Raw genomic sequence first — 18,854 nt, forward strand, 5'->3', positions numbered from 1 at the left:
AGACCGGGATCTGACACATGATGTGGAGGCTCCTGGAGGTCTTGATGTGTGAGATGATTCTGCAGGACAGATCTTCATCACTGATCCTCCTCCTGAAGTAGTCCTCCTTCTGGGCGTCAGTGAAGCCTCGGACTTCTGTGACCCTGTCAACGCGTGAAGGAGGGATCTGATTGGCTGCTGCGGGTCGAGAAGTGATCCAGACCAGAGCTGAGGGGAGCAGATTCCCCTGGATGAGGTTTGTTAACAGCAGGTTTATGGATGAGCTCTGTGTGACGTCAGACACAACCTGAGTGTTGTTGAAATCCAGAGACAGTCTGCTTTCGTCCAGACCGTCAAAGATGAACACCAGTTTACAGACAGCCAGCGTCTCTGCTGGGACCTCCTGTAATGTTGGATGGAACTCATGGAGCAGCTGGAGGAGACTGTACCGTCCCCTGATCAGGTTCAGCTCCCTGAATGAAAGCAGAACCACCAGACTGAGGTCCTGGTTCTCCGAGTCCAGAGTGAACTTCTGCACTGAGAAGGTTTTTCCAACACCAGCGACGCCGACTGTCAGAACCACTCTGATGGGTTTCTGTTGACCAGGTAAGGCTCTGAAGATGTCCTGGCACTTGATGGGAGTGTCCTGGAGGATCTTCTTCTTGGAGGCGGTCTCCAGCTGTCTCACCTCATGTTGGGTGTTCACCTCTTCACTATGTCCCTCTGTGATGTAGAGCTCAGTGTAGATCCTGTTGAGGAGGGTTCTACTTCCTGTTTCCTCACTTCCTTCAGTCACACGCTCACATCTGGTCCTCAGACTGGTCTTGTGTTGATCTAAAACCCTCTGCAGACCACCTTTCAACAGAACAGAGAAACAGACAGCAGCTGAACATCTTGTGATTCTTTTGGTTGTAAACAAACGTTGACTCAAAGAACCTGAAAAGAATTCAAGGTTAAAGAGTCTTTGAGGCCAGACATTACTTTGACGTAGTTCAAATGTTCTTCTCAAAGGTAAACACAGGATGAGACACACAGAGCAGAGGTGTATGCTGGAGCAGAGCCAATCACTTCAAATGTCATGATGTTTCTAAAGATCTTAGAAAGATCGGAGATGTCGGAGCTGTATGACACAACAACTGTCTCTGTGTGGAAACAACAAGCAGTGTTTTCAGACATGATGACATCAGCACACTGTTGTATGCTCTTACTTTGTAAAGTCCTGCTCTGACGGTCTGTCTGAGGTCCAGCACCGCAGGATGGCTGCTCCTCCACAGAGACCGGCTGCTCCTCCACAGAGACCGGCTGCTCCTCCACAGAGACCGGCTGCTCCTCCACAGAGACCGGACTCCTCTTCCTCTTCCTGTGAACACATTTCTTCATCACTGACATGATTTGATGAATTTTGTTGTGAGATATCAACATGTGAGCGACACTGTGTGAGAGCTCAGACGCTCACAGAGATCAGTCACACTTTTCTGCTGGAGTTCAGCCTTCAGTCTGTAAAAAGAGAAAGACTCATTTCATCTGAACTCTCCTGCTCTCACAAAAACTACAAACTGCTCTCCTATGAGGCTGCTGTGTTCACCATTCAGAGATCTGTCTGTAGTTTGTTATTAACACAATCTCTTCCTGCTGCTCCTTCACAATAAAAGCCTCATTACTGCTGCTCCTTCACAATATAAGCCTCCATTCCTGCAGCTGTTTCACAATAAAAGCCTCCTTTCCTGCAGCTCCTTCACAATAAAAGCCTCCTTTCCTGCAGCTCCTTCACAATAAAAGCATCCATTCCTGCAGCTCCTTCACAATAAAAGCCTCCATTCCTGCTGCTCCTTCACAATTAAAGCCTTCATTCCTGCTGCTCCTTCACAATAAAAGCCTCGATTCCTGCTGCTCCTTCACAATGAAAGCCTTCATTCCTGCTGCTCCTTCACAATAAAAGCCTCCATTCCTGCTGCTCCTTCACAATAAAAGCCTCCATTCCTGCAGTTCCTTCACAATGAAAGCCTCCTTTCCTGCAGCTCCTTCACAATAAAAGCCTCCATTCCTGCAGTTCCTTCACAATAAATGCCTCCATTCCTGCAGCTCCTTCACAATAAAAGCCTCCATTCCTGCAGCTCCTTCACAATAAAAGCCTCCATTCCTGCAGCTCCTTCACAATAAAAGCCTCTATTCCTGCAACTCCTTCACAATAAAAGCCTCCAGTCCTGCAGCTCCTTCACAATAAAAGCCTCCTTTCCTGCAGCTCCTTCACAATAAAAGCCTCTATTCCTGCAACTCCTTCACAATAAAAGCCTCCATTCCTGCAGCTCCTTCACAATAAAAGCCTCCATTCCTGCAGCTGCTTCACAATAAAAGCCTCCATTCCTGCAGCTCCTTCACAATAAAAGCATCCATTCCTGCATCTCCTTCACAATAAAAGCCTCCTTTCCTGCAGCTCCTTCACAATAAAAGCCTCCATTCCTGCAACTCCTTCACAATAAAAGCCTCCATTCCTGCAGCTCCTTCACAATAAAAGCCTCCATTCCTGCAGCTGCTTCACAATAAAAGCCTCCATTCCTGCAGCTCCTTCACAATAAAAGCATTCATTCCTGCAGCTCCTTCATAATAAAAGCCTCCTTTCCTGCAGCTGCTTCACAATAAAAGCAGCCATTCCTGCAGCTCCTTCACAATAAAAGCATCTATTCCTGCAGCTGCTTCACAATAAAAGCAGCCATTCCTGCAGCTCCTTCATAATAAAAGCCTCCTTTCCTGCAGCTGCTTCACAATAAAAGCAGCCATTCCTGCAGCTGCTTCACAATAAAAGCATCTATTCCTGCAGCTGCTTCACAATAAAAGCAGCCATTCCTGCTGCAGCTCCTTCACAATAAAAGCCTCCATTCCTGCAGCTCCTTCACAATAAAAGCCTCCATTCCTGCAGCTGCTTCACAATAAAAGCCTCCATTCCTGCAGCTCCTTCACAATAAAAGCCTCCATTCCAGCAGCTCCTTCACAATAAAAGCATCCATTCCTGCAGCTCCTTCACAATAAAAGCCTCCTTTCCTGCAGCTCCTACACAATAAATAAACGGCCTGAAACCACCTGAAGGTCTCACTGAGGGACAGTCTGAGCTGAACTTGTTCTGAGCCCTGATCTGTACAAGAAGAGTAAAGACTAGAAACTCTGTCAGGTCAGTTTAGAGTACAAACAGGGTCTTACTTTGAGTCTGATGGTCCAGGTTCAGCACTGAAGTTTAGAGGATAATCTTTGGACCAATCACTCCTCAGAGACAGACGTCCAGAGACTTCAGACTCTGCTCTCTGTCTGATGAAGTCAGCTCTGCAACACACAACACAACATGTTCTTCTTCTTCTTCTTCCCACATGAATACATTCTGCAGTTTGACTGCTGCTGTTTCTAAAAAGGAGAACTCAAGTCAGTGTTAGTCCACTTAGATTATCATCATCATCATCATCATAATAATCTTTATTTATACAGCACTTTACTAAACAGAGTTACAAAGTGCTTTACAAACAGGAAAGAAACTAAAAGACAATAAAGAGAAAGGAGAGGAAGACAAGGACTACATTTGAAGAGAGAGAAAAACAGCTGGGAGCGAACAGCAACAAGAAGTCACAGAAAGGAAGAGAAAACAATTCAAAGATCAGAAATATAAAGAATAAAAAGATGAAATCATTCAATAAGAACATCCTGCCAGTGATGCTGCCTGAAGAAGAATAAAAACCTCTGGATTCAAACACGCTCAGGGGACGTCTCCACACAAACAGAGTTTATACAGACGACTCAGTTAGTACCAGTTATCTTACTTTGAGTCTGAGGGTCCAGGTTCAGCACTGAAGTCTGGAGGTCTACCTTTGGACCAATCACTCCTCAGAGACAGACGGCCAGAGACTTCAGACTCTGCACGGTCCTCCTGTTCCTCCACAAAAACACTCATCTAGTGACACACACACACACACACACACACACACACACACACACACACACACACACACACACACACACACACACACACACAGTATCAGAAGCTGGACTGGACTCATGAAGCCCTGCACCTGAAACACCTGAAGCCCTGAATGCATCTTCCATTTGAATCCAGCAGGGATCTTTAGAGAACCTTTGATGTGATCCAGACTCTATCAGGACCTGGGCAGCAGGAGACGGGATCAGGCAAACCCACGTCATTACAAGCTCTTTCAGAAAAAGGGAACCCATGGGTCACTGCGCCGGCTTTGTGGGTTCATCATCATCTTTATTTTCTAAGACCGGCCCCAAAGAGTGTGGGCCCACCTGCAGAACACCAGGCGGACCAGAGATCCAGTCCAGCCCTGTTTGTGATGAAACCAGAGGAGGTCTACCAAGAAGTGAAGAGATGCACATGATTCAGACTCCATGACTTCATCTCTGCCTGATACCAAGTCCTTCTACTCACAGGAAGAAGCTCATGCACAGGGCCTGGCGCCTGCAGTCCTGCTGCTTGTATTATTATTATTATTTCAATAAATACACTAGTTATATCTGATTCAGTCTGTCAGTCACAGACTCTGGATTTGTGTCTGCAACAGCTCCTACAACAGAGATTACTCAGTCGTTTTTGAGAATTTCACTTGAATTTCCTCAAAAACTATACAGTCAAATCTGCTGAAACTCCTCAGGGTGACAGCCAGGGACACGAGGAACAAGAATCCACTGAAAGATCTTTGTCACCTCTCCCAGACCTTTCAAAATAAAATATCAACATCACTAAAATATCAAAGCGTCTCAATGCAATTTGATCAGAATTAAACTCAACCTTCTGAGAAACTTCAACGATCTTAAAATATAGAGAACTCTTACTTTCTCTGTCATTATTGTATTTTCATATTAGGGTAGAAACCAGGGACCATAACACCGGATCACAGTCCTCAGGACCCTGAGTCCGGATCACAGGCCTCAGGACTCTGAGTCCGGATCACAGGCCTCAGGACTCTGAGTCCGGATCACAGACCTCATGACTCCATGAGTCCTCAGAGTCCACAGATCCATGAGTCCTCAGAGTCCAGTCTAACAGGTCCACAGGTAGAAAGTGACTCAGACACTTTGACAGTAGAATCAGAAACATGTTGGATCAACACTCACCCTGTTCGGGGTTTCTCTCTCTCTCTGCTCCGTCGACTCAAAATGGAGACTGAAGGAACTAAACCTTTTTACTTTCGTTTTCAGGACTCCTCCCTCTCTGGGCTGCAGCTCACAGTTCAAAGAAAGACAGAAAGACAGAAGTGTTCTTCCTTTAGACTTTTATTTACAAACATTTATTAAATATATTTATAATCTAAATTTAATTTTAAAAATAAAGACAGAAGGGAGTTATCTTTCTTTATATTTATTTACAAATATTTAAAAATATATTTTAATTATAATTAAATTTAAAAATAAAGAAGTAAGTTCTGTTCTTTTTTAATACTTCTATTTACAATCGATACATTTATTTCTCAACATTTAATTCAATAAAGAAAGATGAGTTATTTTTCATTAATACTCTTATTAATAATTATTTATTGAATATATTTGTCATCAAATCTTAATTTAAAAAGAAAGAAGTGTTATTGTTCTTTTATTTTTCTATTTAAATATATTACTCAAATATATTTATATCCTAAATCTAATTTAAAAATAAAGACAGAAGTTATTTTTCTTTTGTTTACCTTTATTTACAAATATTATTTAAATATATTTATAATCAATTTAATTTATAAATAAATAATTTAGTTCTGTTCTTTTCTGATTAATGTATTTATCAAAATTAACTTTAAAATAGAAAGATGGGATTTTTTTACTTTCATAATTTTATCAACAAATATTTATTACATATATTTACAATCAAAATGTAATTTAAAAATAAAGACAGAAGTGAGTTATTTTTCTTTTATACTTTAACAATAATGTTTTACATATATATGTTATCAAATTTAATTAATCAATAAGAAGAAAGTTCTGTTCTGTTTAATACTTCTATTTATAATTGTTCTACTATTTATCAAAATGTAATTTAAAAATGAAACTTGTTCTTTATCGTTAAAACTTTATTAACAAATATGTATTTAGATGAGGAAAGAAGTGTTATTTTCTATTTGTTTAATATATTTGTATCTATTTGTATTTATTTATCAACAATTTATTTCTATTTTTCTTTTGTAATTTATTTACATTTAATAAATATATTTGTATTCAAAACTTAATTCAACAAAGAAAGACGTGTTATTTACAAATATTAATCAAATATATTTATAATCTGAATTTAATTTATAAAATAAATAATTAAGTTCTATTATTTTTGTTATACTTCTTTGTTAAATGTATTTATCAAAATTTAATTTAAAATAGAAAGATGTGATTTTTTTACTTTTATAGTTTTATAAACAAATATTTATTACACAAATTTATAATCTAAATTTAATTTAAAAGATAAAGAAAGAAGTGAGTTATTTTTCTATTATTCTTCTATTTACAAATATTTATTAAATATATTTATAATCTGAATTAAATAATAACAATAAAGAAGTTCTGTCCTTTTTTATACTTCTATTGACAAATGTTAAATGCATTTTTTAAAACTTTATTTAAATAAAAAATGTTATTTTCTTTTGGAAATTATTGCTAAAAATTTAATAAATATATTTCTAATCTTAATTTAATTTTTTTTTAAGAAGAGTTATTTTTCTATATTTTTATTTACAAACATTTATTAAATATATTCTAATCAAAATTAAATAATACAATAAAGAAGTAAGTTCTGTTCTTTGTTCATACTCATATTTACAATTGGTTATTTTTTTTATTAAAACTTTATTAAAAAAAATATGTTATTTTCTTTTGTTATTTATAATCTAAATGTAATCTAAATTTAATTTTAAAATTAAAGAAAGAAGTGAGCTTTGTTCTTTTTGTATTCTTCTATTTACAATTGTTAAATGTATTTATAAAAATGTACAGAAATAAACGAGATAAAAACAACCATCAGACAAACTTCATACCTCTGTCATAAAAGACTTCTACACCAACAAGTTGTTCCATAGTTCTGTTAGCATCATGAAGCTTTAGTGGGCCTGCCTCTTTATATCCAGCCCACCAGGGGGCAGTATACAGCGCTCCACAGAGAGCCCTCCTAGATGTCAGATATTATTATTATATCACACGTTTACTCGGTGATGAAGACTCGCTGCCTTTAAGTATTGTAATGGTGCAAAAAGTCAAACTTCACAGGCTTCATGTTATCAACAACCTTTATTGGAACGTCAATGTACTGTGGGGGTCCAGAGACACAAATGGGGGGTCGTGGAATGTCTTCCAAATGTTTTGTTCTTTTTATAGCTGTCTAAAATATTACATTTTACCCATTCTAATAAAAATATTGACAAAAATAGAAACTAACCTTGAAATAAAACCTTGAAAATAGAGAATGTGATGAGTTTTCTGCCTTTCTTTTTGCCAGATGGCTTTATGACAGTCATCTGGCTTTTTCCTTTCACTGACAGTAGTTTAAATATGTCATGCATTTAGTTAGAGGTGACATATCCTGTAACATGTTCTTTTTAATGGTTCTCTCCCTGAAATCTGTGTCCCTGTCTACAAACCCCCTGAAAAGTCAAAGACTCCATTCTGCCCCTGTTCTGATTTCTCCACCTTTCTGTAAATGTGTGCTGAAACCAGCCATTTCAGTTTTCAGTGTTTTTCATACGTCACAACGCCATCCGGTCTGTAACAGGAAGTCAGAGCTCGGAGCTTGTTCAGCCCATAGACTGTATAAAATACAACTCAACCCCTCCTCCGTTTTTCATTCCCTGCACACATGTGCGCTAACAAGGAGCTTAGGAGGGAGGCATGCTAGTTGTAGGCTGTCTTAATAAACACAAAGGTCGCTTTGACTCCCCACGTCTGCAGATTTGAAGATCTAGTGGATGATTTTTATTTATCATGGATAAGTGCTAGCGCTAGTTAGCATAGCCACATAGCTACATGTTGGTAGCTGTGTACCAAGACACACGTCGACATGCTGACAAATAAAACAACAAGAAACACTAAATCTGTGACCAATGGTTCAGAAAGGTCCTGCTGCAGGCGCCTCTCCGTCAGGATCAGATTCTGGATCAGATTCAGAGGGTTGAAGTAACGCGGGTCTGTGAGCAGCCGTGTATATTCAGCCAACATGTAAACATTAGATCAACGTGCTGGAGAGCCGAGGCCACACCCACTTCCTGAGGGGGCGTGGTCAGAGAGCTCATTCTCATTTAAAGGCACAGACACAGAAAACAGCCTGTTCTGAGCAGGGCTGAAAAAGAGGGGTTTACAGGCAGACCAGAATCTGATTTCAAAGTGTTTTTATGAGCAATAAACTTTAAAGACATGTTTTGGGGACCTCTTAGACCAATATATATTGATGACAAAGAGCAGAATATGTCACCTTTAAAAGAGTATGTGTTTACATTTTCTGAGACAGTTGGTCGTCATCATTTGTGCGTACGCATGATCTGAGGAAGTTCTATTTTTGTTCGCAGTGTAAGAACAAATTCCTGATTCGATTGATGAATCCCAGATTGGTGCTTCAAACGTTCATACACTGTTAGTGAATGAGGCCCAATGAAACCACAACATGGCGCTCCCAGTTTCCCGTCTTTATTCTGCAGAGTTCTGCAAAGCGAAAGCTGCTCCTCGCCCTGCAGCGCTCTGCAGAGAGGAGGAGGAGGAGGAGAGCGGACATCGGCATCAAATGAAGAAAGCTCACCAGGAGAAAGTGCAATTTGTTCAACTTTATTGAGAAAGAAAACATCACAGAGCTATTAGTTGATCAATCAGCCATTGAGAGCTTTGAGTTTCATCTTCAGTGCAAAAAGAGGAGAACAGTGTGTGGATGATGGATGAACTAACGGCTCTCTCGTCTAAAAACAACAAAACAACAAGAAAACTGAATAAAACCAAAAAGCTGTCGTCGTTTCTTTTGAAAGTGGACTCAGCAGCAGCACATGAACCAATCACTGACATGCATTCCATTACTCTGTTTAATTACTGTAACAGTTCTCCGTCCAGTCCGGTCTGACTGAGTCCGCTCCGGGGTTTTTTGGGGGCTTTTTGTTTTGCAGTTGGCACATTCACAGCTCAGAGTCCTCGGCCCCTCACTTTGTTTATTTATTTATTGTTTAGAAAGCAGAGAAAAAGGGCAAATAAAGACTTTAAAAGCATTTAAAGGTGAGGAGGAAGAGGACCAACAGAAAAACATGAACAAATTGCTGTTATTGGCTGATGAAGAGGAGGAGGAAATCAAAGAGTTTGTTCCAGCAGTGAGGAGGAGGATCACATGGCGTATTTCTGAGTCCATTCCTGAGCTGTCCTGTTGTACCTGCAGAGACACACACACACACACACACACACGCACACACACACACACACACAGAGAGAGAGAGGTGAGTCCAGGTATAGGGGAGCAGAGAGCAGGACGATGCCATGCCTAGAAACACACTCTCACACACATTTCTCTGCGCTCTGTCGACCCACGCTGTTTAAATAAAGGTTACATCAATCTGTGCGCCTCGTGTTTCGGATCACGAGTGTTAGCGGCGAGCATTAAAGGGATATTTCAGTGTTTTTGAAGTGGGGTCAGAATCTTTCAAAATTCCCTAAATCAGGTGACAGAATGACAGAAAAACCGTAGCGTTCCATTCCTCCTGCAGTTTCTCATCACAGGGGCCGAGCTGAGCAGCATCCATTGTGGCCCCTACAATTACTATTGATATAAAACTCATACAACCCCACTTCAAAAACACTGGAATATCCCTTTAAGACGACTCCCTGAGCGCTCACGGTCTCTCTGTACACGCTCGCTGTAACTCTGAGTTTTGGCGCTCCGGGGGCGGGCATTGAATAGACGGCCATGCTACCCCCCTCCCCCCTCCTCCTTTCTCATTGGTCACTTTAAACGCCTACTGTCTCCAGCTCAGAGCCAATCTGAGGCACAGTCGGGCGGGTCATCATGGCGGCAGAATTCAAGAATTGAGGATCGAAATGTCAGCGAAAAAGAGCTGTTCAATAAGTTAATCATTTTAATATCCAGTCCCTCCAGGATGTCCCTTTTTCCCCCCAATACCATCTCAGAGGGAGTAAATCCACTAAATTACAGTAGTTTTTAGAACACATTCTCTCTGTGACCACTGTGACTGTATTTTGATTCTCTTGACTCACAGTAAAATGCCATGAAAGGACTGTATTGCACTTTTACGACGGTCCCTGAATGCACCTGCAGTGACAGGTGCACTGGACAGACAGTCAGTTCAGGGCACTCTGAAATGCATCTTCATCTTTGATGACGAGGAGTTGATCCAAACTTACTAAATGTGTCTGATGTTTCACCAAACTGGATTAAATCAAGCTGTAGACGGTAACCACGGCAACAACGTCAAACATCAAACATTAAACAGACGTCCCCCGGGTTGTGTCTTTGTCACTAACGCACACCGGGGGGTAAAAATCCTCAATGAAGATGAGACAGATGCATGGAGGTGAGGAGAGCTGGTTCATAAAGCACACCTGCTGCAGGTAGAGACCAAGCTAACACTGAGCCCCTCAGATAAGAACTCAGCCTGTCACAGGAAGTCATCACGCCATCTTTAAAGACACACAGCACAGGGGGAAACATGGGCTGTTTCTGAAACCTCCTCCTGTCCTAGCAGTACGTACTGATTTGGTCTAAATTCAGTCTGTAGTAAGTGAACAAGAGTGAAATCTGCAGTATGATAAACTCCCCGGATGTCTCCTGATTCAGGAACATTTCACAGCATTGAACTCATTATCTGTATAAAGACACCTGTCCACAGCCTCAAACAGTCAGACTCCAAACTCAACCATGGCCAAGACCAAAGACCTGTCCAAGGACACCAGGAAGAAAATCGTGGACCTGCACCAGGCTGGGAAGAGTGAATCTACAATAGGCAAGCAGGTCGGTGTGAATAAATCAACTGTGGGAGCAATTGGAAGAAAATGGAAGACATACAAGACCATTGATAATCTCCCTCCATCTGGGGCCCCACGCAAGATCTCATCCCGTTGGGTCAAAATGATCATGAGAACGGTGAGCAGAAATCCCAGAACTACACGGAGGGACCTGATGAATGACCTGCAGAGAGCTGGGACCAAAGTAACAAAGGCTACCATCAGTAACACACTACGCCGAGAGGGACTCAAATCCTGCAGCGCCAGGCGTGTCCCCCTGCTTAAGCCAGTACATGTCCAGGCCCGTCTGAAGTTTGCCAGAGAGCATATGGATGATCCAGAAGAGGATTGGGAGAATATCATGTGGTCAGATGAAACCAAAATAGAACTCTTTGGTAAAAACTCAACTCGTGGTGTTTGGAGGAAGAAGAATGCTGAGTTGCATCCCAAGAACACCAGACCTACTGTGAAGCATGGGGGGGGGGGGGGGGGGAACCTCATGCTTTGGGGCTGTTTTTCTGCAAAGGGGACAGGACGACTGATCCGTGTTAAGGGAAGAATGAACGGGGTCCTGGAGTGGCCTAGACAGTCTCCAGACCTCAACCCCATAGAACATTTGTGGAGGGAGTTGAAAGTCCGTGTTGCCCAGCGACAGCCCCAAATCATCACTGCTCTAGAGGAGATCTGCATGGAGGAATGGGTCAAAATACCAGCTACAGTGTGCAAACCTGGTGAAGACTTACAGGAAACATTTGACCTCTGTCATTGAAAACAAAGGTTATGTTACAAAGTATTCAGTTGAACTTTTGTTATTGATCAAATACTTATTTTCCACCATCATTTACAAATCAATTCTTTAAAAATCCTACAATGTGATTTCATGGATTTTTTGTCTCATTTTGTCTCTCATAGTTGAAGTGTACCTCTGATGAAAATGACAGACCTCTCTCATCTTTCTAAGTAGGAGAACTTGCAAAACCAGAGGCTGACTACATACTTTTTTGCCCCACTGTACCTGCTGACTACTACATTAGTAGGTAGTAGGTAGCAGGCCGTTTCGAATACAGCCTCTGTCTCTCTCATGTCGAGTCTCGGCTCAGAGGATCAGTGCAGACTTCCTGCTGAGGGGTCACGACCCCACTTCACCCATCTGATCTGAGTTTAACCCCTCACACCTCGAACACTCCTGCAGATCCTCAAAGTGCTCCCATCCTGAAACACAAACACGCCACAAACTCCAAAGAACTCTGACTCTACCACAATACCAGGGCTGAAATCTGTTCATCATAACAATAATACCATTAAAATCAGTGATACAGAGGATTCATACATCAGCACGTTTCCTCAAAGGAGGCACCAACCAATCAGAGCTGTGTCCAGATTTCTAAACAGATTCTGAAACATGTTGCTGATTTAAAAATGTTTTTTAAAATGATATAAAAGTTCAGATGTGATGAAAGGGAGGCATTTCTTAAATCAGATGGAGGGGTCACTCTGTCGTTCATTTAAAATAGTGAAAGGAAGGAACATTTTCAGGCTGCACACTAACAACACAAACATCATGTCACAGATAAAGTCCTCCTGAGCAGCATGCAGCCTTCACACCACTGACTCTCTCCATCTGAAACAGAAGCCAACACCGTCCTCCTCATGAGAGCTTCCACATTACTTTAACACATTAGATGAAAGATGTCAGCACAGGGAACTCTTCTGTTTTCACTCAGAGGAAAGACTTCTGCAGATCAGACCTTCATCTGAAGCTGAAGAGCTCCATCTAGTGGACGATGAGGCGCATCACAGCCGTCACATTAACCAGGAGGATCAAACATCAGCTGATCAACAGGATTTAAAGCTCAGTGTGAGAGTGAGTTCAGAGAAGAAGCAGCTTTGAAGAGAGAGGAATGAAAGGTGGTGAGTACCTGAGAGCTTCAGTGATGTTTGGGAGTGATGGAGGGCTTCAGCTCCGGTTCTTCCTCCTGGAAACATGACAGTATTTCACTCAATCATCCATGGTGTGTGTGTGTGTGCTCAGTGTCTGTGGAGCTGCACACCTGTCTGCAGGTTAATCAGCTGGACTGGACTCACCTGCACTGCAAAAAGCCAGCCTTCAAAAACAAGAACAAATATACAAAAATTGGCTTCCAGCATTCTCTCAGTGTGAAGGCTCAAAGTCAGGAGGATATAACTGCAGTACCACGCAGCGCCACACGGTGGAGCCACCTCTCTGCTCAGTCTGTCTGATGGAGGAGTTTCTACCTTTACCTCCATGCTGTGACGTCAGGACTGAGAGGAGGTTAATGGAAACTTTGGCTGAGTTCCCCCCTCAAAACAAAAGTGCAGTGCATTGTGGGAAACAGGAAGTGAGGGAGACTTTTTTTTTTCTTCAAAACTTTATTGTAAATGTAAATAACAAACAATGGGTACATTCAGATGGAGCACTCCTTGTTACAAAAATATCTGAAACAAACTGTACACATTGATAGCAGAATTTAACCTCCTCTAAACCCCTTGTATTTAATCAGAATGCTTTTAATATTCCTTCTGACCCTACTTTTTATTGTTTTCTTTATTTCATGCTCCTGTCATTCTTTCTTTCATATGTATATCTGTTATATGGCTGGTGTGAAAATGTGATATACACCACAGTAATATGTTTTCAGTTTCAAAGGAGGTGTAATCTCTTGATAATGTAAGTTCAGTATGTGTGGTCTGAGTTTGTCATTGTTCCTGTTCATGTCTGATTGTTTAAATAAAAAAATAAAAGAACATTCAGATGGAGCATCATACATAAACAATCATTAAAGATACAGAAACAACACAGCTTCAGTTGGTAATTTAAGGTAAATGAGAAAATTATATATATATGTATATATGTGTGTAGAAAATTAATAATAACATAAGTTAAAGCTGGGATTGGTCGTCAGATTTAGATCCACTTTTTGTTCTCCTGGTTAAAATGATCTTTATGTCCTGATGGTGATCAATACATAATGTGTTCTTAAAAAAAGCTGCTCTCTACAGCCGGAGTAAACCTGGGAAAACACCAACCAATCACCGTCATTAGGGTCCAATTTATTAAACCAATCAGATCCTGTCCTGACATTCTGCCCGCCTCCTGCAGAGTGTACATGTCCCCGGCATGCACTCCCCGTCTCCTGCCTCTGCTTCCCCTGACTCTACTTCCTGCCCCTCTCGCTCCACCTCGGGCCTGTCCCCTCTGACCTGATGAGGGTCTTTGCTCAGGACTGTAGTCCGGATCAGAGTCTAAAAAGCTCTCAACACGGGGGCTCTGACAAGCAGAAGAATGAATGACATTTAGTAAGTCCTACAGAAATGTAGATGTACTGTAGCGTCTGTCCGGACGCTGTAGTGATGACGAGCCGATTGGTGAACACGTTGATCTTTAATAACCGGTCACTGTCGGCCGTTACCACGCCAACCAACAAAACAACAATCAATGTTTGAATGAATGAAGAACTTCTCCTCTTGTCTCTCCTCTCTCCCGCTCACACACTCTACACCTCTCCTGATGCCTTCACTGACCGTCAACACTGTAGGAATTAAGAACATCTACACTGAACATGTTTAACAAACAGTAGAGCTGTTACAGTGTTATATATGTGTTATAACTTTTCTCCTGATATCGTGTCACCATGACAACTGGATAATGCTAGCATGACAGTTGTGAGTGCTAACAGCAGCCATGTTTGTTTGTGTTTTTAACTTTCACTATGAGAATGTTTTGGTGAGGACCGGTTTTGAATCAGTCACCATCATATGGTCATGAATCAGCGGCGCTCGTACATGTGAGCGGGGGGGTCGTTTTAGAGGAGCTCCGAGGGGGGGGGGGGGGGTTAGACGGAGTCCTGAAGACATGCTACATTCAAATTCATGCTGGTTTTCCGATACTACCAACCCCAGTTTTCAGTAAGGAAAGGGAATAATTATTACAACTCAGTGAGGAGTTCTTTTATGGAATGGTATATCTTTAGTGCTCTTGGTCCTTTCATTACTTTCAATGATTTTAGGAACATTTTGAATTCATTTAGAAAAACAACAAATTTGGGGGGAGATTTCATCGTCCTGTTTTTATGAACAAAGAATTTTGAGAGGCTTAGAATTATGTAAATTCTAAATAAGAAGAATCCAAAGAAAAGACTAGTAGGTGCTGTGTATAATATTCTTATCAGGGTCGAAAGCAACGAAGAACTCTTACAAAAGATATAGAATAAATGGAATGAGGATCTTCATATTGTAGATGCAAAAACTAAATGGAAGGATTGTTTAAAACTAACATATAACATAAGCACTGATGAAAATCTGCACCTAATCCAGTATAAGCTAATGACAAGAATGTACTATAGAAGAGAGAAAATCCATAAATCTGACCCCAGCTGCTCAGAGAGAGGTTTAAAATGCAACTCCCACAGCGACTCCCTCACCTTTTGGTATTGTGCCAAAATTAGGACACCTTGGGATAATATTGAAACATGGATCTCTAAAATATGTGATTATAAAGTTCTCAGCAGTGATTTGACTTTTCCAAAACTGTGGCCAAATAAGACACCCGTCTGGATGTCACATTCTGTTTTCATCATTCGTTTTTAAGAAACTGATTCAGACACAAACAGGATCTATGAAATGAAATATCATTTCTTTGTTGTGTTTTTATTTATTTATTTGTTTTGAATTAAGATGACTAATTATTTATTATGAATTATAATAACTTTACTGTCAGACTTTAATTCATGAAGAGAACCAAGAGAACCAACAGGAACATCAACAGGAGAAAGAACTGAGCATGAATATTTACCTTCTATCTCTGATATTAGAGATTATGACACTATTACTTTATACAGTGAATCTGAGCAGATAGAGAACTCTGCAGCGTCCAATCAGGGACTGAGATTCCATAAGGGGGCGTGTCTGTGAAGGCTCCTGTTTCCTCTCTCATCGCTCGTCCGATTCGTCTCCTCCGTCCTCTCTCCTCGGTCCTCCTGGATCATCAGGACTCAGCTGATCCTCCGTCAACACATCCACCTTTCAGAGATCTTTACCTCCACCTGATGAGAGAAGAAGACGGACAACAGAAGTCATAAATCAGTGTTTACAGAGAGTCCCTTCATCAGCTGTCAGGCAGTGATGCAGCAGAGACCACGATCCTGTTCCAACCAGACCCTAACCCACAAACAGGACCAAGTGCACCGAGGAAGAGAGCTGCTGAGAGACCCTGAACACATCACAAGAGCAGAGAGACGTTCACTGCTCACAGTGACCATGGATTCTAGTTTCTCAGAGACTCTGGAGGCCTGACCCCCCAGACCTCCATCAGGATGAGCTGATGGACTCTGGAGGCCTGACCCCCCAGACCTCCATCAGGATGAGCTGATGGACTCTGGAGGCCTGACGCCCCAGACCTCTATCAGGATGAGCTGATGGACTCTGGAGGCCTGATGCCCCAGACCTCCATCAGGATGAGCTGATGGACTCTGGAGGCCTGATGCCCCAGACCTCCATCAGGATGAGCTGATGGACTCTGGAGGCCTGACCCCCCAGACCTCCATCAGGATGAGCTGATGAACTCTGGAGGCCTGATGCCCCAGACCTCCATCAGGATGAGCTGATGGACTCTGGAGGCATGACGCCCCAGACCTCCATCAGGATGAGCTGATGGACTCTGGAGGCTTGACCCCCCAGACCTCCATCAGGATGAGCTGATGGACTCTGGTGGCCTGACGCCCCAGACCTCCATCAGGATGAGCTGATGGAGTCTGGAGGCCTGACCCCCCAGACCTCCATCAGGATGAGCTGATGGACTCTGGAGGCCAGAAGCCGCAGACCTCTATCAGGATGAGCTGATGGACTCTGGAAGCCAGAGCTGGAGGCCCCTAAGGGTCTGAGGGTCTGAGTAGGAGCTGAAATAATCATCATGGTCTGAGAAGAACGCATCAAAACGTAAACAGGTCTCAGACTTGAATCCACAACAGGAGCTAGTTCTTGTCCTCTCATGTGGAAGGATCCATGAAGCTAACCGGTGCTGGACTAAAGGTCAGTCTCACTGCGTACGATGAGAGGAACATATAATGTGACATGAAGAACCGGATCAGCCGGATCACGAGCCACCACACTGTCCACCAGGAACCATGAGGACTTTGACCCACAGACGGGGAGTCCTGTTCACTGTGGGCCTCAGCCTGGAGGACAGCAGAGACCTGAAAACAGAGCACATGGTTCACCTGCTATCTTTAACACCTATGCTGTGTGCAGCACGGCCTCTCAGCAGAACAGACCGGACCTGCTGTGATGAACTCACTGAAGACCTGCTCTCAGTTCAGGGCCTACTTTAAGAGTACAAAGGCAGGAAGGGTCCTGGTCCCACCACCTCTCTGAGCCCTCCAGCTGAGCTTCAGGAAGGGCTTCAGGTGTGTGAATGATCTCTATCAATCATTTCATCCCTTTGGAAAAACCACCCAGCAGGACTCCACGTTCACACGTCTAGGATTCTCTTCAGGTCTAGAAGCTGTTTGTGCTCTTCACACCTTCAGGAACACAGAGTCCCAGAGTCCCTGATGAAGACTCCCCTCTCCATCAGCTGCATTAAACACTCTTTATTACACTGACAGGAACACACAGACTCCACCTCAGCAGGAGCAGACTGGCACATGGTCCCAGGATGAGACCTGCTCCCCATGGAGCTGCCCGAGTCTGCTGCCGGTCTGGTCGGCCATCTTTGAAACCCTCTCTGTTTGCAGTGAGGAGATCCGTCCACACCCAGTCCTTACTTGGAGTAGTGCCCGGAGTGTTTGCACTGACACACACAGAGTGACGCCTGAGCCTCTCTGTCATGATCAGCACCACGTCTAGTCTCTGATAACTGCTGATCCACCAAACCACCATGGCACAGTGAATGGACTGAGACTGTGAGGGTCCATCTGAAGCTGGACCAGCTCAGATCCTCCACCAGGGACTCAGTACAGGGGTCTTTAAAGGTTGGAACCCTTCCTCTCTACCTCTGAACCAAAGGTCCAAACAGTCTGAGTGTTGGAGGAGGAGCAGTCTCTGAACATGGTGGACTGCTGTCAGCTGTGATCCAGTTTCACTTCCTGCACACATGAACACAACAACAGCTGTCTTCACATGAAAACAAACACAACAAACTTCTGGCTGATCTGATTGGCTGTCTGTCCTCTCTCTGTGTTTTCATCCTGAAGCCTGTCACTGTTCTCCTCTCACGGCCTCACTGAGGAAAGCAGACACTGGGAGGGTCGGAGGATCAGCAGACCATACTGGATCTCTGCGGTGATACCAACTGTGTTTATTAAAATCCAGATAAAACCAACATGGACTGAGTGGAACGATGTACTGACCTCAGAGTCTCCAGTCTGCAGTGAGGACTCTTCACAAGATCAGAAAGCGTCTTCACTCCTGAATCCTGCAGCTTGTTGGAGCTCAGGTCCAGCTCTCTCAGATGGGAGGGGTTGGACTTCAGAGCAGAGGCCAGAGAAGCACAGCTGATCTCTGACAAACTGCAGCGCCACAATCTGAATAAAGAATAAATGATAAACCTTTAGAACACAATGAACCTGTTTGACATTATTTCATGTTTAAAATCTGTTCAGAGCTGAAGAAGGTTAAGAATGTAGACGTTTAGAAAATGGAAACTCCAAACACCTGAACTCAGCAGGATGCACGTTCAAATATGTGAACTTCACAAAGTGAAAAAGAGCTCTCATTAATAATGAAGACAATATGCTGCTACTTCAATAAAGATTTACTGACTTCAAGTTAAAGAATGCTGCTTCATGGTAAGTCCAATAACCAGGCCTAGCTGTGGTTTTTACTGTCTGTGCTCAATCCCACTTTGCCCTCAAATAGAACGCTACAAGCGTCAAACAGGAATGAACAAACACAAAACTGCG

At 42.6% G+C, this 18,854-nt stretch overlaps 2 protein-coding genes and 2 long non-coding RNA genes across 5 annotated transcripts in view; 1 reads left to right on the plus strand and 3 right to left on the minus strand.

The window, feature by feature from the left end:
* The window catches only part of LOC117816869 (NLR family CARD domain-containing protein 3-like), a 15,961-nt gene extending 10,809 nt beyond the window's left edge, over positions 1 to 5,152 (minus strand). The window contains exons 1-5 of the mRNA XM_034689250.1: positions 5,095 to 5,152; positions 3,783 to 3,913; positions 3,175 to 3,294; positions 1,188 to 1,339; positions 1 to 834 (exon numbers count right to left, since the gene is read on the minus strand). The exon at positions 1 to 834 is cut by the window's left edge and continues 994 nt beyond it. Of these exons, the coding sequence (XP_034545141.1) occupies positions 1 to 834; positions 1,188 to 1,339; positions 3,175 to 3,294; positions 3,783 to 3,913 (1,237 nt within the window). The 5' untranslated portion in view covers positions 5,095 to 5,152. The remainder of the gene's footprint in view (positions 835 to 1,187; positions 1,340 to 3,174; positions 3,295 to 3,782; positions 3,914 to 5,094) is intronic.
* The window catches only part of LOC117816870 (protein NLRC3-like), a 60,237-nt gene that overhangs the window by 23,024 nt on the left and 18,359 nt on the right, over positions 1 to 18,854 (minus strand). The window contains exons 9-10 of one of the 2 annotated variants that reach the window (XM_034689253.1): positions 18,303 to 18,476; positions 14,863 to 15,998 (exon numbers count right to left, since the gene is read on the minus strand). In XM_034689253.1, the coding sequence (XP_034545144.1) occupies positions 15,989 to 15,998; positions 18,303 to 18,476 (184 nt within the window). In that variant the 3' untranslated portion in view covers positions 14,863 to 15,988. Of the gene's footprint in view, positions 1 to 14,862; positions 15,999 to 18,302; positions 18,477 to 18,854 lie in introns of those variants that run through there. The other variant, XM_034689252.1, reaches the window with a different exon arrangement.
* Positions 8,748 to 13,255, minus strand: LOC117816871. The gene is made up of 3 exons (XR_004632040.1): positions 13,021 to 13,255; positions 12,855 to 12,911; positions 8,748 to 9,349 (listed from the first exon to the last, which is right to left on the minus strand). It is a non-coding gene; the product is annotated as an uncharacterized LOC117816871 (long non-coding RNA).
* On the plus strand, positions 12,663 to 13,732 carry LOC117816874. Its single transcript, XR_004632043.1, has 2 exons — positions 12,663 to 12,846; positions 12,968 to 13,732. It is a non-coding gene; the product is annotated as an uncharacterized LOC117816874 (long non-coding RNA).

The sequence above is a fragment of the Notolabrus celidotus genome, chromosome 8 (genome assembly GCF_009762535.1).
Source record: "Notolabrus celidotus isolate fNotCel1 chromosome 8, fNotCel1.pri, whole genome shotgun sequence".
Classification (NCBI taxonomy): domain Eukaryota; kingdom Metazoa; phylum Chordata; class Actinopteri; order Labriformes; family Labridae; genus Notolabrus; species Notolabrus celidotus.